This window comes from Macadamia integrifolia, chromosome 7, assembly GCF_013358625.1.
Source record: "Macadamia integrifolia cultivar HAES 741 chromosome 7, SCU_Mint_v3, whole genome shotgun sequence".
Lineage (NCBI taxonomy): Eukaryota > Viridiplantae > Streptophyta > Magnoliopsida > Proteales > Proteaceae > Macadamia > Macadamia integrifolia.
Window position 1 is genome coordinate 8,118,193 of NC_056563.1, and position 25,611 is coordinate 8,143,803.

A 25,611-nucleotide genomic window follows, 5' to 3' on the forward strand; every position below is an offset into this window, starting at 1 on the left:
GGGGAGGGATTGAAAAAAAAGAGGTACATGACACCTAAGGTTTTGAGAAATTATATGTTGTGTTCCTAACGTTTGAAATTGTATCTTTTAAGGTACCTAACATTTCATAAACATGATTTTTGAGGTACCACAGGATTCAATAGTGTTTGTTGGAGGTTCTTCCTATTTTTAAATCCCAACTTTACCCTTATGTAGTCTCGAATGATGGAAGTGAATGGGAAAGAGAACAGCGGAGGAAGAGGGTATAGACAGGTGTTTTGTTGCCCCTCATTTTACTCTCTCTCTCTCACACACACACAGAAGGCCATCAAAGCTTCCGTCTCATTTTCCTATGAAAAGGTAAAGATTAGTCAATTTATGCTCGACCACGGAAATGAATATAGATTGTTCCAACTAGATTTCATCTCATTTTGTTTCAGTTATGATTCGATTCCATCTATGGTCTACCCCCAGTTTCAACCCAACAAAAGGTGTTGAATTAAAAGAAAACTATTAAGTCTCAGGCTCTCTAGTTTGATTGAATTGATAGAGTTGTGCTATACAGGTATATATATATATATATATATATATAGAGAGAGAGAGAGAGAGAGAGAGAGAGAGAGAGAGAGAGAGAGAGAGAGAGGTTATCTGGGTTTAACTTTGATGAAAGTGAACTCTCATTTCAACTTCACAAAATCTTAGTTTCTGTGGTTGGTCGTCGGGTATTTAAAAAGAGGGTTTCACTATTTTTTTTGGGCATTTTCTTCTTTGTGAAAATGGTTAACCATTGAAATATGGGAAGTACGTATATTTTATGGCCCAATTAAGTTAATTTTTCAACATTGTAAACACATTTTAAACTAACTCCGTAATGGATTTCAAAATTTATATGACTTATCAGTGTAATGAATTTACTATTAGAAGTTTCCTAATTGCTCCTATTGCCAATCTTTTTATCCGTGCAAGATTTTATTCTTGGGTTCAATAAGAAATCCTTATGTAAGGTAAATCTTCAATTTAGGTTTAAGGAATATCATAGGTATATTCAAAGATCTTGTCAAAGGTTGTCTTTCTATGATGGGTTACGGGGTATAAAGCTACAAATAAGACTAGTCTCTACCTTGATAGTAATACTACAATTTAGAGGTCCCATAACTCCTGCAATCAGGGCTACATAGAGTAGAAGTTCTAGTTATGACACAAAGCATTATTTGTCTGTGTTCTTCTCCTTGGCTATAGGTACGCGTATATTTAGTTTATTGTACTTGTCTCAATTTCTTAATCCTCGGCCACTCCTGTTAGATCCTAAATCCCAAGATCAATTCTAGATTAAGAAAAAAATATATATATATTATAAACTTAAATGCAATGGGTACTTGAAGCCATGAAGATGAAAACCAACAAGCCAAGCTTATGAATGGAAGTTGAACTACTCTACACAACCCTGATAGCAAAAGTGATGGGACCTCTGTATTTGCCATGTTATTGTTAGGGTAGAGACCAATTTTATTTATTGCCTTGAATCCCCCTAATTCATCATAGGAAGGCAATCTCTGACAAGATCTTTGAATATACCTACAATATACCTTAAGAGAAGAGAGAATTGGAAAAGAAGACAACCAAGAAGAGAGTGAAGTTCTAGTTATGACACAGAGCATTACTTGTCTGTGTTCTTCTCCTTGGCTATAGGTACGCGTATATTTAATTTATTGTACTTGTCTCAATTTCTTAATCCTCGGCCACTCCTGTTAGATCCTAAATCCCAAGATCAATTCTAGATTAAGAAAAAAATATATATATATTATAAACTTAAATGCAATGGGTACTTGAAGCCATGAAGATGAAAACCAACAAGCCAAGCTTATGAATGGAAGTTGAACTACTCTACACAACCCTGATAGCAAAAGTGATGGGACCTCTGTATTTTCCATGTTATTGTTAGGGTAGAGACCAATTTTATTTCTTGCCTTGAATCCCCCTAATTCATCATAGGACGGCAATCTCTGACAAGATCTTTGAATATACCTACAATATACCTTAAGAGAAGAGAGAATTGGAAAAGAAGACAACCAACAAGAGAGTGAAGTTCTAGTTATGACACAAAGCATTACTTGTCTGTGTTCTTCTCCTTGGCTATAGGTACGCGTATATTTAGTTTATTGTACTTGTCTCAATTTCTTAATCCTCGGCCACTCCTATTAGATCCTAAATCCCAAGATCAATTCTAGATTAAGAAAAAAATATATATATTATAAACTTAAATGCAATGGGTACTTGAAGCCATGAAGATGAAAACCAACAAGCCAAGCTTATGAATGGAAGTTGAACTACTCTACACAACCCTGATAGCAAAAGTGATGGGACCTCTGTATTTGCCATGTTATTGTTAGGGTAGAGACCAATTTTATTTATTGCCTTGAATCCCCCTAATTCATCATAGGAAGGCAATCTCTGACAAGATCTTTGAATATACCTACAATATACCTTAAGAGAAGAGAGAATTGGAAAAGAAGACAACCAAGAAGAGAGTGAAGTTCTAGTTATGACACAGAGCATTACTTGTCTAGTTATGACACAAAGCATTACTTGTCTATGTTCTTCTCCTTGGCTATAGGTACGCGTATATTTAGTTTATTGTACTTGTCTCAATTTCTTAATCCTCGGCCACTCCTATTAGATCCTAAATCCCAAGATCAATTCTAGATTAAGAAATATATATATATATATATATATATTATAAACTTAAATGCAATGGGTACTTGAAGCCATGAAGATGAAAACCAACAAGCCAAGCTTATGAATGGAAGTTGAACTACTCTACACAACCCTGATGGCAAAACTGAAGGGACCTTTTGTATTTGCCATGTTATTGTTAGGGTAGAGACCAATTTTATTTATTGCCTTGAATCCCCCTAATTCATCATAGGAAGGCAATCTTTGACAAGATCTTTGAATATACCTACAATATACCTTAAGAGAAGAGAGAATTGGAAAAGAAGACAACCAAGAAGAGAGTGAAGTAGGGTTCCAATGCACACCTGATAGCTCAGCGGTTTGGCACTGCTCACTTAAGAGCATGCTCAGGGATTGATCAGTGGATCAACTCCCCTTATAAATACACCGGTGATGCAATGTACTATTGTTCACTCCTACTCCCTACCCCTTGGACCACAGTGGGCACCCACTTCCCTTTCGGACCAACATAGTGGTGAATCTAACTTGGCATCACCATATTCCGATTTAAGCTGAAGACAAATGAGCTCCTTTAAATTGGGTGGCTCATCATCAGTCTATTCAAACGCAACTTTTAGATACCACTGGAACTGTGCCAATGAAGGACGCTTTAGACCTCTTTGAAATCCTCAAAACCAACAAATTGGCCACTTTGGCAGCTAACAATTATCTAAATATTATCATTAATAGTCAATTATTTTTTTCAATGAAGAATATAATAGTAATTAATTTTTCTAAAAAATAAATAATTAGTTAAACTTAAATAACAAAAGAAAAGGCTTACATAACAAAACAATAGCTTTCATTAGGAGATAATTTAAGAGTTCATTTTCACAAAAAAAAAAAAAAAAAAAAAATGGAATACTTCATTTCTCCCTCACTTAGAAACAAAATCATAGTCTCATCCTTTTTCTTTTTTGGCAACAATAAATATTCATCAAAAAGACACTAATTCAATGAGACAAAAAAAGTGAAAAACAATGTGGCCTCACAACCAGTTAGGATCACATTCATTGATCAAGCAATTTTGAATTAATCAAATGCCCATCCACCCCATTCAGGTGAGATCACATAATTCTTACAATTTTTGAAAAATATGGTAGAAAATAATTTGAAACTTATAACACTTATGTTTTGCTAAATAACCGAAACTCTGGACCATTGTAATTGTACTACTCTCTTAGCTGCAATATACTTGTCATTCATTTGCATCAAAATCCCAATCATATTTTTCAGGAAAAATAAATAAATAAATAAATAATGTCGTTTTAAAACTCATATTCAATCTCAGACAGGGATGTGATCTGTCCAAAAAAAAAAAAGATCTGCATAAAGAGTATTTTTTCCTGGGCTGGGTTGGCTTGGTTTGGCTTGGCCTGGGCCAGGCTGGGTTTGGGTGGGTCAAATACTGAATTTATTACAAAGCCCAGTCTTAGTTATTTATTTATTTTTGGTAGGAAGCCCAGTCTTAGTTTGAGACAATGTTCGATCGAAATGGGCCAAAACCCAACTTAAAATAATAATTACAAAGCCCAGCCTTAGTCTTATGATTTTTATTTTTATTTTCTAGTAAAAAATCCATCATTGAATTTTGTAAACCGTGAAACACAATAGCTGACCAGAACAAGTGGCCCAAATGCCAAAACTTAAAGACCCTCTTTATTATTTATTTATTTGTTTTTTTAATTTTTAATTTTTATTTTTTTGGTGCAAGAGTCCCAAGACCCCCGGTATTTATTTCTTTTCTGTCCGATAGCTTGGGAAGGAATTTACCACGCAAGCAATTTATGTATTTTCTTTTTCTTTTTTTATTCTTTTTTTTTTTTAATAAAAATACATTTTCTTTATATGTTTTTACCTTTGAACTGTACTCATATATCAAGATTGAAAACGTCTGGACCGAGGATCGTAAAGGCTGATACCATATAGCTAAAGTTAGGAAGATGATGGAAACATTGACGTATCATGTGACGCCCTATTGTTGGATTTTAAATTTGTGTACAGCAGCCATACTATTTGACTCTTGAATACAAAAGAAAAAAAAAAAAAATTGCACGGAAATAAGAGTACAAGTCTGACTTGAAAGTTGACAATTTGTGGAAAACAATATGCAATTAGGATAAAATGTGACGAAAGAGCCATGGTGGCTAAACAAAACAAGAATAACAGGAAGAATCAGAGGCAGCAATCTCAACATGTTATAGGAGTTGACACTAACCCGACTCGTGTATGTGAGGATGGGCATACATATGCGTTTAGGGGATAATTTCCTATGGGTGAGTGTAGGTTTTGTATGAATGAGAGTTAGTGGGAGTATGTATAAAAGTGTCATTTTCCTTTTATTGGGGTGGATTAATCATTTAGTCCATGTGTTTGGGCACAAGAGTCACACTCCCGTATAGAAAACATTTTCCCATGAATAATAAATGGTTTAGCTATAGCTATTTTCATCATGAAACCATTGGATATCTAGAAAATGATATAAATAGGTCACATCTCAATTCTTAGGATTGAAATCAATCATTCACCCTTTGATGTATATACCCTCTTGACACCTTTTCTATAGTCTTTATGATCTTTTCCTTTATTTGGGCAATTCTATTTGGCATTTAAAAAAANAAAAAAAAAAAAAAAAATTCCCAATAAAAATCTGAAATTTTGAAACATCATTTTTTCGTTTAAAAACTACGTTTTGACACAGAAACTTAAATTTTCGTTTTTGACACGAAACAATGTTTCTGGAACAGAAACGACACCAAACGGGCCGTTCCATTTTCGCTTCATCTTTTTGGCCTCCATCATCAACTATTGTCTTCTTCTTGTTCTTGTTCTTTTTTTTTATTCAGTTCTATACTTATGCTCATTTCTACTTTTTGTGCTTTACTTCTTCAAGACCATATGAGATATTCCCAAATCTCGTATAAATTAAAATAAAAAAATAAATCAAATAAAACTGAATAAGTTATTTGAATTGTAGAGATTATATATGAACCGAGTAGAATAATAAATAAAAAAATTTAAAAAAAAAAAAAAATCAACAACAACAACAACAACAACAAAAAATTTGGATCATTTTTTTTTGGGTGAAGTGTTCCATTTCTATTTGAGGTTATGAAGAAGTATTGAGTTGATTTGGATTTGTACATATTACCTCCTGAATCAAACAGATTTAACACCCTAAGACTTATCCACATTTTATCCTTGTCCACATTGTAATTACCATTTCCTCTTTTATGGTAACACACCTAAGTGGACCATATAAGACGCCCTTCCTTCCACTTGGGATTTTTTTTTCCTTAAATATTGTAGTCTATTGTTTATACTTATATTTCAACATCTGGATACACTTACAATTATTATATTAATTTCCAAAAAAAAACAATTATTATATTAGTTATTAAAAAAAAAATTATACAATAGAAAGCATTTCCCGTGAATCTGCACATCACTTCAATTATTGTCTTGAAAAAAAATATATTATTTTTAATTCATATATTCAAAATAAATAAATAAATAATCTATAAAAAGAAAAAATAAAAAATTTCCCATTATAAATACCGTTGATTCCAAATGATCTTTATCTCAAATCCGTTTATTGATAAGCTTCCATTGACGCATAAACCGCTAATCTATGTGCTCTCTTTCCACTTTCCACGCACACCTCGGAAGGAACCGGCGCCATTGGTTTGACTCTCTCTCTCTCTCTCTCTCTCTCTCTACAAAAGAGATCCAACGCCCACAGACAATCCATTCAGCAAAGCAACCCCCAGTAATCTCTCACCCTTCTCTCTCTCTCTCTCTCTCTCTCTCTCTCTCTCTCTCTTAAGAAACACATCACTTAAGAACCATCATAATCTCAGCTTATTCTTATCTCAAAAACGATCAAATCCTTCCTTCACACTCAACTTCTCTAATCTCCATTCCTTACATTCATCACAAAATAGAGTCCTCTGTTTCTCATCCTCTGTTTTTCAATTCCCTGTAAGTGAGACATGAGCAACAAAACAAGCAATCAAAGCAAGCTAAGGCGCTGCATCAGGGCACCCTTAAGGTTCCTTGGAAAGGCCAAGAACCTCTATGTCCAATGCATGAACGGCTGCGCCAAGTGGTCAGGTCAGGGCGATGTCTTGGGCTTACCTACTGCCTACTTCTCATTACCTCTAAGGACTTTTCCTTCCAGCGATGCCGATGACTTCCAAGATCTAATCAGGGCTAACTCTGAATCCAATTTAATGAAAAGGGTTGGTTCCAATACTGAGATTGGTTCTAAGAGTGACCTTGTGAAGAAGATGCAGAGGAACAGAAGCTGTGAACTAATTGGAACCATCGATGAAGACAAGCCTTGTGAGTTTGGTGATGATTTGAAGGTGAGAACTGAATTTCTGCAACAGCCAAGAAGTAGAAGAAGCTATGCTGTCACAAAGAGAATAGGTGTTGTTGGCTAGAAGTTTTGCTTCTCTGCTTTGATGCTTCTTTTCATCTCTGGGTTCTGCTATTTTGAGTCCTTGATCTATGTACAGATATGTGAATGTGTAATTTTTTAACAATTGAAATTGAAAATTTTTTTGTGTAATTTTATAAAAATTGAAATTGAATTTTTTTTTTCTCTGTTTCTTTCCTCATCTAGATTGTTTACTCTTGAGAATTGTTGAGATCTAAATCAAGAATGAGAGCAGTAGAGTATTTCTATTTGATTTGTCCAGAAACCTTATAAGCATGAGATAAGCAGGAAGAATGAGGGGTGCTCTGCTCTGACTTTCATATCCCTCGTTTCTTAATCAAACATGAGAAAATAATTGTGTAAAGTGGAAGTTTGGTAATTTGAAGCCAATGTAGTTGGTTGCATTGGGTGGAAATTAGTGGGCAGAGTTGAACATGTAGAACAGAACTTTGGAATTCCATTAATAAATGAAAAGGAGGGGGAGGCGGAGACCTGCCGTGGGATCACTCACTGGTCCCTAGGCTCTATAGAGAGGAATCCTATCTAGGAGGAATGAGATCCTCATCCTCCTATGTTTAACACGTTAGCCCTAAGATTGATGTATGCTGCTTGCCACTGGTGACATGCCCAACTCTCTCTTACGAATGAAACTTAAAAAAGAGAATGACAAAAACAAATAGACAACTGAAAATACTGATTGATGCAAGGTATTTGATTGAATTTGGTTCTAACCCTAGTTAACAAAAACATCTTTAAAACGATGTTCCTGTATTTTACCATTTTAAATATGTTTTTCCATTTTTTTCCCCAAAGATATGGGAGAAAATGACAAGTTTTTTCTGTATTTTACGGTGGACTTGTTGAAGACAATGACTTACTTGATTGATCATATATATCTCCTGAACTCCAATAGACTTGATTCTTTCGTCAATGCAAAGCTGACTTGAAGGGCTACATTTCTCATGATATTACCTTCAACTCAAATTTAATGTATGAACCCCGAAATTGAACTGTAAACAGATGCCCCTATTGAAAAATGTTTATAAAGTGATGACTCCCAACTCCAACTGAACATACCATGGGAGAGTGTTGACAATGTTGACAATAATGACAATATCATAGCCAACCCATATTTCTCAACAAGACTTTGATATGTTTTTTACTATATTTTTTTTCTATGGTGTGAATTTAGAATTGATGTTAGATGATATGTCTTGAAACTTATGTTGGGTTGTGGAATATATAAAAGGGTGTCATTGTGTACCGAATAATGAATCAAATTAAATTCGGTATGGTGTTGCTACAGGGTATGATATAAAAGCACACCATACTGTACCAATACCATACCAAATACTGGACCTAATAGATTCAAAACAGTATGAGTATGGGGATGTACTGAGTTGGTATTCAATACGATATCAATATTGGGTATATATTCAATGTATTAACTAATACCATACCGAATTTAAATACCAAATCAATTTGATATCTTAAATATTTATGCATTAATATTGGATTTTATAGTTGTTTTTAACATTATTTGTAGGTACTCATGTAATAATTCCTCAATTTATGAGTAACACTGTAGTTTTTTTTTTTTTTTTTCCATTTGTTTGAAATCTACACGTTTTTCATTTTTTTTTCCGTTCCTCATTTCATAAAAGTAGATTGAGTTATGGATTATCTTGGTGGTGGACGTAATGATTGTAGGACACTTTGGCTTGACCGATTTATATGGTAAATCAAGTAGACAATCGGTATCTTATTATAGTCTGTCGTTATAAGCCTGTGGCTGGTTTGTAGTGGTGCATTAAGTTTACAATTGACACTTATTATAATTAGCCATAACTTATCAATATTTTTGCATGGATACTCGCACTTGTCCTTTCTTAGAATCTCCATGTAGTCGATCCCATTAAGTTGGGATAAGGTTTTGAATGTTGTTAGTTACTGTTGAAATCCAATTTTACATAATCCTATGATTTTCTCTTTGTTATATTTTTCTTGGGGTTGGAAAGTGAAGGAGGTTAATAACTGGGTTAACTCGGTTGGTCTAGCTTGTTTAGGGAGATAAGATTCGCAATCTAGGAGCTACATGGAATTAGTATTCTTGTTTGATGTTAGGGTGGAATTTAGCCTGCAAGGTGATTGTCACTGTAGAGTTCCTCTGTAACTGCATGGAATTTGAGTTTTTATTTAATAAAGACTAAGCACGAGAGAGAGAGAGAGAGAGAGAGACTGATTTAAGGAATCCTAACTCAGGTATTGGCCTCCCTTCCCATGACCTCTGCTAGATTTTAAAATACTTTCAGCAATAAATGCTTTCAAAAACGTTTAAAATTGGAGTAATGAAGCCTATATATAGTTATTTTCAAAACGATATTTGGGCAGTCAATCATCTTGGGACATACTTCAAGATACAAAAAGTATGTTCCTTTCAAATGTTAAAGTGACAAAATTTTGAGGGAAAGAACTTAACCTATTTGCGTTTCGTATAAACAGACATGTGGAAAAGTAAAGACAGGGGCAAAGACATCTTTTCACAGCCCACCTCCACTTCCCCATATGTTTGAATGTGAGGAACACATACGAATAATGTCTTTTCTCCTTAACAAATTATATGAAAAATGAACAAAGATTTCCTAGGGCACGAAAACTACACCAATGAGTAGACACTCTACCTCCTCACAATTTATTGTTATAGTAATTTTTTAATAAAAAAATAATAATACAAATCGATATGGGGTAGAGTACCCTGGTTGCTCAGACAACCTTCCTCCCTTTTTTAAAATATGGTAACCTATTGTTTATATTTCTGAACAAGTAGATTCACATTTTGTTTTGCTAATAACAAGTGGATACACTTACAACTATTATATTAATAGTTAAAAAAGATTATTATGTTAATGTATGCACCTTTTTGACACTTCCCAATGATTGTCTTCGAAAATATATAAATTATATGGCCTAATATATTTAGAATAAAAAAGATAAAATAAAATAAAAGGAATGTGTTTTCTTGTGGGGTAGATAAAAATTATATGGCCCAATAAGAACACACGAGGAAGCATCAACAGAGATCATCATTTTCCATTTCATTTGGGGGGTGAGCCGAGAACTGTTCTCCTTTGCCTCCTCGCATTTATACAGTGAGGCAATGGACAGCTGGGAGCACCCGAACACACACCCTGAGGTGCTTTCGACCACCCATTGCCTCATCGCACCGATGCAGGGAGGCAGAGGATCCTCAAGCGTGAGCCGATCATTTCGCCTTGCCTCCACCCCATGTCTCTAGCGCAGGTGCCACACTTCCCCACACAAACTATTTTTCTTGAAATAAATCTATCTATTTAACAAACAAACTGTACTTTGACAATTTGGATAACTTAAACAACTAATCTATGCTCTCTCTCTCTCAAACCTCTCTAGAAGACTAGAACTACAAAAGAGGTGGAACGCCCACACACAATCTGTCCAGCAAAGCAACCCCGGAAATCTCTCACCCTTTTCCTTCTTGCTTTCACACTCACTCTTTCTGTCTCCTACAAAAACAGATCACAAGAACCATATTAGTCTCAGCTTATTCTTATCTCAATAACCATCAATCCCTTCCTTCCTACCCAACTTCTCTAATCACCATTTCTTAAATTCTTGTCAAAACAGAGTCCTCTGTTTTCCAATTCCCTGTAAGTAAGATATGGGCAACAAACCAAGCAATCAAATCACGCCAAGGGACAAAAAACCAACCAAAAAAAGCAAGCTAAGTCTCTGGATCAGGATACCCCTAAGGTTCCTTGTCAAGATCAGGAACCTTTATGTCCAATGCATGTACGGCTGTGCCAATTTGTCAGGTCAAGGCGAGTTCTTGGGCTTGCCTCCTGCCTACTATTCCTCTCTACCCTCCTTCAACACTTCTGCTTCCAGGGATGCCAATGACCTCGAAGATCTGATCATGGCTAATTCACAATCCAAATTAATGAACAGAGTTGAGTCCAGGAATGAAACTGGTTCTAAGAGTGATCTGGTGAAGAAGGTGCAGAGGAGGAAGGGTTGTGACATTATTGAGACTATTGATGAAGACAAGCCTTGTGAGTTTGGTGATGAATTGAAGGTAAGAACTCATTTGAAGAGAGTGCGTGGTGTTGTTGGGTAAAAGCTTCTCTGCTTTGATCCTTCTTTCCACTCTTTCAGATCCTCATATTTTGAGAGTTTGATCTATGTACAGATATATGTGAATGTGTATTTTTTGAAACTTGAAATTGTTTTTTTTTTTGATTGATTGTTAATTGGGTTTTTCTCTGTTTCTTTTCTCGTCTAGATTGTTTACTCTTTGAGAAATTGTTGAGATCTTCCAAATCAAGAATGAGAGACCAGTACAGTATTTCTATTTGATTTGTCCAGAGTCCAGGAACCCATAAGAAGGAGATAAGCAGGAACTGCTCTGCCAATAAATGAAACTTTAAAATATATATATATATATATATATATCTTGAAAATTCAAGCGAAAATACTGATGAATGCAAGATATTTGATTGAACTTGGTTTTAACTTTGACATGTGATTAACATAAATTAAGTTGATTAATCCAATTGTGGGGAGGCAGTGAGTGGTATTAAGCATCCGACGGCTGCGGTACATGTTAGGGCCCTCCTAACCGTTGGATCATCATTGCCACTCAATGCTAGCCGCAGAGGATTTGAGTCCATCATCCTACCATGTGTTTTAAGGTTTTATTTGAAGTTTTAACATTTTTGTATAGAGAATTTTCTTTTACGATAAAAAAAAAAAGTTTATGGCTTTTATTTTTTGTGAAAGTACCCTTACTTTAGTTGCCTCTAAGCATAATTTATCAAAGTGCAATGAACATTTAACAGTTAGGGTGCATGGTTGAACCCTCCTAGCCGTTGGATGTTCATTACACCTCATCATTCGTTGTAGAAAATTTGAACTCTAGCATAACTTGTATTTATGTAGAAAGATAATTTTTTTTTTCTTTTAACAAAGTTTTTAGCCTTACTTCAGTCGCCCCTTAGTATAACTTGTATTTGCTTAGATTGAGAAACAGATGACCACCAAAAAGGATTAATAACTTGTATTTACTTAGATAGAGAAACAGATGACCACCAAAAAGGATTACTGTCAGTTAAGTTTGAGTAAATATATTGTGGAACTCACAGTGGAGACAAATTTTGTTTTCAAAATTACTCTTCATTTTGTTTCAAATTTTTATTTCCATCCCATCATGGCCTAACTCAATCTCAGCACTATCACGGGTACTTCTGAGCTATTGTTGTTGCTCTTCTCTTCTATTAATTTGTCCCATCTTCACCAATAATTTTTTGATGAAAAGATGTAACAACAGAGAGGGTGGATTGGAAATTTTAAGATTATATGCCCTAATTTAGAGGATGTAGGAAACTTTTTTTTTTTTCTCATTTTGCTAATGATGGTTATTACTAGTCCTGTGGGTCCATACTTAGCCATAGATCGGATTTTACTAAGGTTGAATGAGAGCCATTCAACTTTCATAGAAAGCATTAACGAACACTAAACACTCCCACGTGGATGACTCCAAAAGAAATAAAAGAAGTTGAACTCTAAAACCACACACTTCTTGAGGCGAAGATCCCTTGCCAACTTGGCTTTGTGGTGCTTTCTATTCCTGTGTTGGGCTTGAAGTACGTACTTGACAATGAGATACATATGGGAGGTATTTCTATTTGAAAGCATTAACGAACACTAAACACTCCCATGTGAATGACTCCAAAAAAAAAAAGAGAAGTTGAACTCTAAAACCACACACTTCTTGAGGCAAAGATCCATTGCCAACTTAGCTTTGTAGTGCTTTCTATTCCTGTGTTGGACTTGAAGTATGTACTTGACAATGAGATACATATGGGAGGTACTTCTATTTGAATGGACCACCCATATTTGCTAAGTGGTAACTTTATTTTTTTTGTTTAGAAACAAACCATTATCACTGTTTACCAAAAAATAAATTCCCATTATCCCTTGTTTTTGTATATATTATTGTAAGCTCCCAACTGAAAATGAGTAAGATTGATTTTGGAGGTGAAAAAAATAAAAAAATCATGCACCATTTTCGTGATAAATGTTTCTATACAACTTTCATCTACCTGTTAGTCAATAATCAGTCAATGATGTCGCGTCACCAAATTATATAAGGAACAACGTTCAATCATATAGAAGGAAATGATTCAATTTCAAAAAATTTCCTTATCAATCCACTCCAATGATAACAATATCCAAAATCTATCATAACTTAATGGGATTCGTTACATAGGAATTCCAAACAAGAACGAGTGTAAGAATCCATGCAAAAAGATTGACAGCTTATGACTATTATAATAAGTACTGACTGTCAATCCCCCACCCCCTCCCATGAAAAAAGAAATTATGAATCTAGAATTTTCACAGAAGAGAACTTGTCTCTCAAAGTTAGACAAGAGACCTTTTAGAGTTTTTTAAGAGGATCATCTATTTTATTCCAAAAAATTATAAATAAAAAAAAATTATTTTACTTTGGAACACTTTATGTTGAGACAAGTATTTGAATCTTATCTTCCTTTCCATACGAGAGTAGAGCATAACTCAAAAATCAAAATTGAATCAGCCGATTTTGATTGAAATTGTTTTTGATTGATCCTGTCGATTCTACTCTATTTTCAATCAATTCTGATTGATTTCAGCTGAATCAGATTGAAATCGGCATTGACAAATTCAATCTCCAATTTTGCTTTTCAAAACCTTGGATCATAGCTTCTTTGGATCGATGACTTCAATCCATAAACTATTTCTAGGTTACGATGGCACTTTCGGTCCTTAGCAAGTTGAGATTAGGTTTCTCCAAGTTGATTTCAGCTAACAATTTGAAATAATTGAAAATCTGCAACTAATTCAAAGTTTTATTATAAGAATAATAGGTTGTATATGAATTTCAAGACCCTCCAAAATTTTGGATCAGAAGGTCTTCAATGAAAGGCTTTTGGGAAAGGGATTGCCGTAAAGTCAAGGGTGCAGTTTTTCATCAACGAGGGGAGGGGGTAATTGAATCGTCGAATAAGGGATTTAATGAAGAGAGAGAATGTGGGGTCAGTGTGCACAGGAATCTGCACATTGGCATAGTGAAAGTTATGACTTTTAAGATCGAATTTCTCTTTATCCATACCCTTGTGATCTCTAACCCTCGAATTAGATTGGTTATTGAAGGGTATTTTCAACTTTATAAATAAGGTTGGGAGTTAATGATGATATTCACATTCCAAAAGTTCAATCACATGGTAAAATCATTGATTCAGCAGATTCTCATTTCCTCATGAGTGAAGGAAAAATTAAGAGAAAATTACATGATTACCCACTTTTAGGTTTCTCTTTATAAAATTACCCACTAAAAGTTTCAGTTAATAAAAATACCCAAAATTAAATTTTTTTTTTACAAAATTACCCACTTAAAGTTTAAGTTAACAAAAATACTCAAAATTGAGTTTGGGTTTACCAAACTACCCACTCAGGTTTTAGTAATAAAAAAAAAAATACATGATTATATGTGGAAGATAAAAAATCACTATTTTGAGTAGTTTTGTAAACCTAAATCTGATTTTAGATATTTTTATTAACTGAAACTTTGGGTGGGTAGTTTTGTAAACCCAGACCTAATTTTGGGTACTTTTGTGAAGGGAAACTCAAAAGTAAGTACTCATGTAATTTTTTCAAAATTATTAATCTTATTAACTATTTCTCTATATGTCAAGCTCGTTGAACCCCTATTTCAAAGCTCCCTTCAACCATTGTTGAAGTCCTCTTGCTTTTGCTTCTCGTAAAAATCATGTCAAATCATACATAGTTCATGCGTCCCCAAACAAGAGAATGGTTGAAGACCATAAAAGCGATCCAACCACTTTTTCCATTAGAAGGCTCAAAGCAACCATGAAAGAACAATATTGGATGAACCTATGTAGGGAATAGGTTGAACAAAACCAAGATGAAGATATGAGGTAAAAATGTTAGAATCCCAAATCCAAAACAAAACATGGGAGATCACATGAGGCTGAGGGGATTTATTAAGAAAAACCTTTTGATTAAGGGCTTGCCAAAGGAAGTAAAAAAATAAAATAAATAAATAAAAATTAAAAAATAAAATAAAATAAAATAAAATAAAATAAAATAAAAATTGATAGCAACTACACTCTACACTACAAATAATTTGTTTAGCAGACTTAGACAAAGATTTATCAGAAAGGAAGTTGTGGAAGAGATGAAAAAGAGAGGTGCATGGAGAATTCTTGTGTGCATACTCAAAGGCCTTGCAAACCAAACAAACTTAGCAAAAAATACAAGAAAGAAGTGCCACTCTGATTCATATTGCTTATAGTAAAAGGAGCAAAAACTATTAGTTTGAATAGAATGCACTAGCTCCCATTTGATTGATAAATCACTTACCAAAACCTTCTGAAGATCATCTTAAACTTAGGATGTAAATGAAATTTTCAGAAAAGAAAATTCATATCCTACGAAAACTCAAAGATAATCCTTGTAGAGCAAGTACAATTGATTGTAACTTTCAGAATCAGACTTGCAATCCACGACGAAAAATGTCTAAAAAATAATTTTATCCTTTTTTACCACTCTTAGGTGGTGTTTGGTTGCGTGATTCTATAGAAAGAATTGTGATTCTTCATTTATTTGGGGTTTGGCTGTAATTAATGGTGATCCTATGCAGAGATTATAAGGAAAACAAAGGAAAGAAAAGTGTCATTGAATCTTTAAAATATGGAAACTTCTGTGTAATTACTTCACATGATTAAGTAATTAATTAAAAAATGTTCTAAATTTCATTACTAAATTTTACTTTATTTTCCAAGCAAACCCCTTGTTGCTGCCAAAAATCCGTATGAGCTGACCTGCACAAGCACAGACGGCAGAGGCCCGGAGCTTTGCCCGGGATTAGTCCTCCGACGCTCAAGTTAGGGATTGGCCGCACAGTTTTTGTATAGGAGTAATGGTGTGGGTATTGATGCTTAACTCTCCCTTCCTTCCGGTCCTTCTTATATAGCTCTTAGGGTTTAGGGTTTCCCCTTTCCTAGGAGGAGTCTTCCTCGAGTCTACTTCTTTTCCTTTTAGAGTCCTACTCCGATACGTCCTACCCCTTTCGTGGGGGATATTCTCTTCATGCGGTTGACGTGGTAGAGTCCTGGCAGCCTCTATTAGGTGGGTGACACGTGTCCAAGTGGGCGATGCGTGTCCTTACCCTATTGGACAGTCAATTTGGCCGTATCACCCCTTTAATTTGAAAAGTATTATATTAAAAAAATATAATTATCAAATATGATAAGAATTTTAGATAGTACAAAGTTTTAGTCGACCTAGGGTAAAAGAATTTTTTAAATAGGGTGAAGAAAATTATTGGTCAATTAGTCTGCCCCTTATTGTACGAAGTCATTCATACTCCTAATTAAGGTATGGAATCGCTTCACCTCACCAGCGCGAAAGGAAACTCAATCCTTTCGAATATGTTACAAAATCATGATGATTACGAAACTCTTCTTTTTCTTTTTAAAATTGATTCTAATAGAACCATTGAGTATTTATTGTCTGGAAAAAGTTTTCATCCCCAAAGGTTCACCACTCTATCCTAGGGTTCACAAACCCTTATATAAGGTTTCAGTATACTCCCCAAAATACCCTACTACTGATAACCCCTTTCCCCTACGTGCATCTACCCACATACGCATTACTCCATTAAGGCTTCCCAATCCTGCCCCCTTCAGAACTTTAATATGGTTTGGGCAGCTCGGATCACCCATGACCCATTAACCTGCCCCACTGTCACCCGATCAGGAAATTTTGATCTCTACTTTCAGTTTCCAAGGTTCAAAATTAAGCCAAAGAAAATGGATGGGCCCAGTCCATTTAATGCTCATACTTGACTTCTAAGAACTATTTTCACATGGTCTCTTGAGTTCAATGAGGCTCAAGCTAAATCCCATGGCCTTTAGGTGAGCTGTCATCTTCTTCTAACCTCCAAATCTCACTGACTTGCACCATCAACCAATCCCCCTTCCTCCCTCCATCCATCCATCTCTTGAAGCTTTGAAGTACAAGCAAAGAAACTCCAAAACCCATCATATATCAAATATTCCCATTTCTTATTTCACCTTTCACATTGACAACCTTCACTCTCTAGGTCTCAAAAACACCCCCAACCTTTCATCCCCAAACACTCCATGGAACCTCTATCCCCTTGTGAGAAGACAATCACTACCTATCATTCCACTGTCGAAACTTCTCGCCCTTTCCGGTCAGTCAAAGAGGCCGTCGCGTTATTCGGTGAGAGGTTTCTAGCCGGCAACATCTACTCTCAAAAGGTTAATTACCCCAGCCCCAGAAAGGAATTGATCCAAGAACCAGTCCTATTGAATCCCAAAGAAGTTGAAGGTGATGAACATGTACTGGCAAATGCATTGAAGAAGCTAGAAGCTGAACTGGAGGAGACCAAGCAAGAGTTGAAGCTATTGAAGGAGAGGGAATCAGAGACAGAGATAGTATTGGCTTCACTAAATGCTGAGCTTCACAAGAACATGTCTAAGATGGCCCAAGCAGAAGCAATGGCAGCTGCAAAGGCGGTTACTACAAAAGCTAAAGTTGTTAGGGAGAACAGGGAAGATGAAATCATTGAGGAAGATGAGGAGTGGAAAAAGGACCCAATAGTTAGGACAGAGAGCTCTCTATCTCTAGCTAAAATACTTGATCTTGGGGAGAAAGGTCATGGTTATTACTATGGAATCACAAAGAAGAAAAAGAAAATGATGAAAAAGAAGCCTATAATTCCTCTTGTGGGCGACTTTCTGTTCTCAAGGAAGAAAGGGTCTTCCTCCACCTTCCATAACCCACTCTATTCGTCCTCCACTCTATAATCAGAGAGAGAGAGAGAGAGAGGAAAAAGGCCACTGTTATTATACTGCAATAACCCAAAGTTGACAAAGTTGAGTGTTTCTGTTGAATATTGTACCAATGTTGTCAATCAAGATTGTCTTTAGTTTCATTATCCGTGTTATCAGCTATCCCTGATCAATTGGTATTTCTTTTTTCAAATGCTTAATCAAGTCTAGGCCCTCTTCTTTTTAACCTTAAAATTTTTGGAATAGCTGGGAAGATATAAGTGAAGAAGGGATGAACTTTCAACATGTTATGATCATATGAAAAGGATGATCAAATAGGAACTCCAATTCCCTCAGAATTTATCAAATTTGTCAACTTGGTATGAATTAACCACCTTCCTCTTTTTACTCCTACAAATGACCTTCACCTTCTAATTACAATCTTAAATTGTTAAAATGGTATTACAGAGCTATTAGTACTATGGCTTCATTCACAAATTAGGAAGTTATAATACAACACCTACTTTGGCTCTGGGACATGCCTACTAGCTTTCCTTCTAATTGTCAAAAAAGAAGGGTTCTATCTTCAGTGGTTGAAGTTGGGTAGGTGTGTTTAATGCCTTCAGCTTAATAATTTTGTTATTTCTTTGAAACATAGCTAGAATATGGGGAAAAGAACGCTCCCCAGTCATGCAGCCCTACACGTAGACACAAAAGAGGGAAAAAAGAGAACCCGTCCCTGTAAGGTATAAAAATCCCACCTAGTTGATTTCCATGTGCATCCCCTCATTGGCCCCCGCGTGACGAGGGAGCATTCTGGTCTTTGTTGGTGGTCCATGGTGCCCAAGATTGACTTAAGTTAAATAAATTCCTGCTACAAGGAGGGCTTACGTAAGCCATTCCAGCTCTTGAATAAGAATGTTTCCTGATTTAGCTGCCTAATATGAGTTTACCCAAGTTGTGTCCAAGTATACTTGGGTGTGGGAACTTCTATAGTGCACATCCGATAGCTGAGAGCCCTTGGGGTCCATGCTCGTATGCTAAAGGTGCATGTCCAAGTGCTCCCAGTCATTGAATGTATGCTAGATACCACCCCACACTGGAGAGGATCCAGGTCCTATACTCAGAGGCATCAGAAGCACAATGGATAAAGCCACATGCAAGGTCCATCTGCACAATCCAAAGCATTGTATTAATACATCAACATTCTTGATTAGCAACTTGTCAAATTTAAAGGGCCAACTCAATTATATGGTTCACTTTATATTAAACTTTTCTCATGTACTGTCATTCTCCTTATCACTCCTTATTTTATCATTTTTTGCAAAGTCTTAAAAATGACTTTTATCTCGTACAGCATCCATTTGTACTGAAATTTTACAATTAGATACGACAATAGGGGTTTAGTCAAAAAAAAAAAAAAAAAAAAGGTAAGACCATAGGGATTGGTGAACTCTAACCGATGAGTACAAATCTGCTTGACTGACCCCCTTTCCAAAATCACAAGTATTTTTGTTGGTTTGGTGTAACCCAACTCCACTTTCTTTAGCACGTTTCCTATATTGGCAAATGGCAATCGAGAAACCCCATTCTCGCTCAATCTGGTACCAAGGCTTTTCTGTTAAAAAGAAAGGCATTATGGGAGTTGCCCATATAACAAAATAAAGCTTTAGATAAAATATTGATAAATGCTTATAAATTGTCCCTAAAAAAAGTCCCAACCATTGGATAAATAGTATGTGGATTAGTCACTAGTCCAATTTTCAACTAAAATTCAACTGCATACTACCTAAGGATTTGCACGCATTCCAATGAATATCCATATCTGGCTACAATGCTCCAACCACCATTGTGCACTCTTCTATGATACTAGAATTTTAAAGCTCTATTTTACCCCATTTGGCAAACTCTACATAGGCTGAAAAAACATACCGAACAAGGGACTTATGGTTTAGTTCCATCCAACGTGCCATTTGACAATTTTGAGCGAAGGAGGTTTTATTTTTTGGTGAAAAACTGTAGTTATTTGAGATATAAAGACAAGTTCTAGCATGGCAGCCGATGAAAGTTTTCATCGGTCTAAGAACAAAATCATCCAATGGTCAGAATTGCCAAATTAACCTTCCACATGATATTAGCTTGCCAGTCCAGGGAGGACTCCTCTCCTTAATAGAACCAAGCATGCAATAAAACACTTGACTACATTAAAAGGAAACGGATGACGATGTCAGTTGATTTAAGTTAAAAGTACTAATTAATGCATACCTATGACTAGGAGCAAGTTGCAACCTAGTTTCTGTGTTACACTGTCAAGAAAGATTTTTCCATATTTTACAGGAGAAAATTAAAATGAAAATCAACCCAGAAGAGATATTTAATGATTGGAAAAGAGAAGTACAAATAGAACAAAAAAGGAAATTTTGACATCAAATAATGAAATATAGGGCCATGGACACTATCCACCTCTCAGGACATGCTGCTGCAGAGTAAAATAGAAGCAATACAGAAATTGTTAAAATGGAAGCTAAAACCTCAAAAGGCTATAGACAAACAATAGGCAATTGAATGGAAAACTTTTAATAGATAACCTGCTTTTTGACTAATCAGTGGATCACATATTAAAACCTATCCACTGACATGGTATAAACACCAACTATGACCAGAAAACAATGAACCAACAGGACTGAGATATATGATCTCATTAATATAAACAACTGAACTGGGGCAAAGAAATATCTTCAGAAGCACACTATTAGAGCCACACATTGATCTTCGTACCCCCTTCCCCAATCTCATCAACTCAGCTTCTTCTGCTTCGTAAATGTTTCCTGTATTTGTTAAATAAATGCTGTTACAACGAGGCCAGTCTTCAGCTTCAGGCTTGCTTGAGGACCTAGGGTTCAAATTTCCTCTTTACTCCAAAACTGTAGCACTCTCCTCAACTGTTTTGCTCTAACCTATATCGGATCAAGAGCTCCATCCCAAGATGGACAAAAGACGACATCGAAGAAAATAGCTATAGAGTTCTGAAGAAGCAGACTGGAAACTATCACCAGCAGAAAAACATGACATCCTTCGACTGATCACCATTATATAAGATAATTTGACAACCGATCCTTCACTGGAGGCTCCAAAGCAGACATGCACTGTTCCCACGCTCCATTGCCAAGCATCTGTTAAATATTGATGAAATAAGGTTGCATCACTAATTTAATCACCATTCTCATTTTTTGCCCCGGGGGGGGGGGGGGGGGGTGGTGGTATCAAAATCAAATTATAACTAGCAACAAATTTCTGAGATCTTCGGGAAGGACAGCAAGGTTAGAAAATATGTGGGTGAGGATAACACTCCAGCCCAAGCGGCCAGATTGGGCACATCTGGTAAACTTACTAATTCAGCAAGCATCCTTTAGCTGAATACTCTTTTTCCCACTAGGTGATCCCTGCCTAGTGTTTTCCCATTTTCTGAAAGGCAACCAAAAGCATGAATTTTTGACAAACTAATATTTTGGCCTCAGTTTAGGCTAAACTTGGCCCAGACTAGAGAGGCTTGCTATCTGATGGGCATTCTCCATCCCCCACATCATGCCTCTATTACTTACGCAATGAAAGGAGTCAATGATCTTAATAGTTTACATAGCCATCGAACTTCTGACAGGATGTATTGAATAAGATATTATTACTTATCCAATTGAAAGGAGTCAGTTCCGGCCATTTTCTATAAACTACTTGAAGCTATATGTGCAATATATAATATGGGACCTCTTAACTGCTTTAAATTTTTAAATTGATAACAGAGAGGCCTACAATAAGAACTGCACCACTCATTCAGGAATTTCCAGGCAGACAGTAACGAAATCTCCATAAATGAAAATAAAGATGTTCTATAAAAAAAAAAGAAGCAAAAGTAATACAATTAAAAACAAGTTAAAAAATTCAGGCGCTAAAACTATAAAAATGATTACTTCTATGATCATATGTATGACTAAGTCTTTTCAAAGTTCCTTGTGAAATAAAATATTAAGAATGGTAATACCCAAACCTCTCACTAAAACAAAAGTAATAATGACAATTAAGTTTCAGAGAATTATGAGCTCCCTACAGGAGAAAATTGTTGTTGAGGTTGTAATCTAGGAAGAAACTTCAAAATTTCCTAAAGATTAAAGGAAACCACATCTGCATGCTGCACAAAGAACACATCTAACCTGTTTATACCCATTTAGCACCTGGCAAACTTCACTGTGTAGATCTGGACTCCTTATTTCCTGAAAGATAAACATAAAAATAAAAAGGAGAGGGAGAGGGAGGAGATTCAATTTGTAAAAGAGAAAAGGTTTCTGTTATTCCTACATGCCAACTTGAGATAGCTTTGCACATAAAAACAAGCGAATTCAAAGCCCCAGATGGATTTGCTCTAACCTGTGAAAGTGTGAAAATAAACATGTAAGAGATACTCAGATATTGACTGTCCTCTACCTAACAATCAAGGCACATGCATACCATCGCACATAGACCTCTGAAAGCATCCTCTTTCTCAATATCATCACGTATCCTGCCACATTTGATTCTTTATGAGAAGATGCTTGGAGCATTTAGCCCTCAATTTCCAATATCAAACCCACATGTGGAATGAAAAAAGAAAACAAAAAGAGGAACAACGAAAAAAGAGCATATAGACACATTATATGCCGAAAGACACATGATATTGAGAGCCTCACTGCAGTAGTGCTAAGGAAAAGGCTATGTGGCAAATGGGGTAAACTCCATGACAGAAAAAAGGGGGAAAACGCACATGCCTAAGCAGAGAACATTCATGGAGTTTGTTCCAAGGTACCCTGCCCAGCAGTTGGCATTTATATATGAATAGGAGCAGGATCGGCCAGTATCAGTGCGATCCCAACCTAGAAACTGTGTTACATACAGTGCACATTGACCATTGTACTATGCAGAATATTTTTCTTTCGATTGGAGAGGAGGGTGAGGTGGAAAAGTTGGGCATGTTTGTCCCACATGATATGGGGGTTTAAAAACAGGGAGGTTAGAATGAAGACAAGTAGCATTTTCCCACTCCTTCGGCCTATTTGGTTGGCCTTTGTCCTTGGGACAGGATAATATTTTATAGGACAAAGATACCCCCCCAATTTTTCTTCAACTTTCCAAATGTGCCCCTAATTTGCTTTAAATTTAATATATATATATATATATCATATTCTTCTCCACAAAGAAGAGAGGAACAGGGCGCTGTGCAGTTACAAAATGCCATATTCTCTTTCTCAATTGAGTTCTCTCTCACATCTCATGGTTTTAGCCATATGCTTTTCTGAGTTTCAGGGGACCCCAAGTTGTAACACTCTGACTTTGACTGGGGCTCTGCAGTTACAACATTCCCAGTGTTAGAACGTCGAGTGATGGGAAGGGAGAGAGAGAGAGTCCCGGGATTAGCACTTCCCTACGGAATTACGATTTCTCTTCCTCTCCCCTTGGGGGCTGTTATGTCCTTTGCTGTCATGTGTTTGTTTCCTATTGAGGCTTTGATATGTTTTGCAATACATATGAATGAAGTGGGAAGTCTTTGCTGTCATGTGTTTGTTTCCTATCGAGACTTTGATATGTTTTGCTATACATATGAATGAAGTGGGAAGTCCCAACCCTAAGGTTGTGACTCCCAAGTTACAGCTATCTGTCTTTCTCTTCCACTTTCTTCCTTACTGTACAGGGTATCAGAGCTTGATCCTTACAATTAATCAACTCTTCATTATCACTACATTGACTAGTAACAGCCCCTCTTCTTCATTCGCTGTTACTGGTTGACCCTAGAAGCTATATCGAATTTCAAATGGGGTGATTTCATTTCCTAATTTGTGAAGTTTTTGAATGGAGGCTTGATTGACCAGAATCAATCATCTTTTTGGGAGGATCGACTCAAGTTATTGGTGGTATGTGTTGCTGATTTGATTCACTGGTTGAAGATAGGGTTTCCTCCAAGGAGAAAATCGAATTGAGGGATTCAGGGTTTTGGTCTCTGCCAAAATCGATTTTGGCACCTCTTCCAGGTCTAAGGTTTGCTTCTCAAATCCTCTGAGGGAATTCTTCAGCACATACCAAGGACATTCAGCCCAATTTTCAGCACCATTTGAGGTCCCTACAGAAAACCGCAAGTGTATTTCTAGACTTCCTAGTTTAGGGTTTTGTTCTCTAAGTCAATTCTCATTTTTCGCTATATTTGTGGATGTTTGTGGTTGAAATTTGGATTTGTGCATCTGTTTGGATTGGTTTGGACTACATAGCAAAGTTGAATCAATCATTCTTTTGATCTATCTCCTTGTCAGGGTTTTAGATCGACTTTCTTTGTAGCATATTTTTGTCAAAATCGATTTTTGCAAGGTCTTTGGAAATCGATTTTTGGTTATTCTACTGTGATAATGGCTGAAGGTGAAGCAAAAAGTGTTGTTGCGGAGGTAGTTTCATCTTCCTCCCATAGGATCACAGAGAAGAAACTTGTACGAGCTGCTAATTTTCAACAATGCAAGAAAATTATGCAGTTAATATTGATTGGTCCTGATCAACAAAGCCATCTTACAAAGGTGAAGTCTGCTACAAACACCACATGGGATACTGTTGATGCATGAATTTTAGGACAGTTGTTGAACTCGATGGAAAACTCTATGGTTGATATAGTTACTCACATCAACATTGAAAAGGAGTTGTGGCCTTGTGGGAGTATTTGAATGTTCTGTATTCTGGACAGAATAATTTGTCAAGAGTTTTATAGGATTAATCGGAAGGTCTCCCTCTGACTCAGTACTTCACTGATTTTAAGAGAATGTATGAGGAGCTAAACTCTCTACTTCCTCTTAGTGGTGATGTGAAGAAGTTGCAGAACAAGCAAGAGCAGCTTGTAGTTATGGGATTTTTGGGAGGTCTTGGAATAGAGTATGACCGAGTTCTTTCTCAGATCCTTGGACGTGAAAAGGTAGCATATCTTACAGATACCTTTTCTCAAGTCTTATAGGTATCTCGAGAGAATTCTCATAATCCTACACCAGCAGACAGCACCGTACTTGTACTACAGAGTAATAATTGTGGAGCTCCATGTGGTACAAGCAATGGTAGTAGCAAGGGGCAATCTACTGGGAACCCTTCAAATAGTTCAGGGGCAGTACGAACATGCCACTATTGTGGCAGACCAAGACCCATTCAACATTTCTGTTGGAAACTTCATGGAAAACCTTCTTAGAAGCAATTTGCTAATTCAGCCACAATAACTGAGCCTTCTCAACTTGGACAATCTGAGGCTAAGATAGTCAAGATGACCGATTAAGGATTTTCAAGGTACAATCAGAATCCTCAACCTTTTGCTACTACTTTTGTCTAGATATGTCATGCCATTGCATGTCTCTCCTTGTCCCTGGATAATTGATTCAGGCGCATCATATCACATCATCACATGTCCGATGTTTCAGGTATATTTTATTCCTTTAAGGAACCTTCTACTGAAGTCACATTAGCAAATGGTTCAGTTGTAAAGGTCAATGCATTGGCACAGTTTGTCTTAATTCT

At 36.1% G+C, this 25,611-nt stretch overlaps 2 protein-coding genes across 3 annotated transcripts in view; one reads left to right on the plus strand and one right to left on the minus strand.

Moving 5' to 3' along the window:
• The first annotated feature begins 17,297 nt into the window (after positions 1-17,297).
• Positions 17,298-18,215, plus strand: LOC122083876 (WEB family protein At1g75720-like). Its single transcript, XM_042651801.1, has one exon. It carries the CDS (start codon positions 17,398-17,400, stop codon positions 18,085-18,087), a length of 690 nt encoding a protein of 229 aa, XP_042507735.1. The 5' UTR covers positions 17,298-17,397; the 3' UTR covers positions 18,088-18,215.
• A 2,237-nt stretch (positions 18,216-20,452) lies between these two features.
• The window catches only part of LOC122084360 (transportin-1-like), an 81,024-nt gene continuing 75,865 nt past the window's right edge, over positions 20,453-25,611 (minus strand). For both annotated transcript variants that reach the window (XM_042652546.1, XM_042652547.1), the window contains exons 26-29: positions 22,552-22,603; positions 22,402-22,470; positions 22,257-22,316; positions 20,453-21,224 (exon numbers count right to left, since the gene is read on the minus strand). In XM_042652546.1, coding sequence (XP_042508480.1) covers positions 21,141-21,224; positions 22,257-22,316; positions 22,402-22,470; positions 22,552-22,603 — 265 coding nt within the window. In that variant the 3' untranslated portion in view covers positions 20,453-21,140. The remainder of the gene's footprint in view (positions 21,225-22,256; positions 22,317-22,401; positions 22,471-22,551; positions 22,604-25,611) is intronic.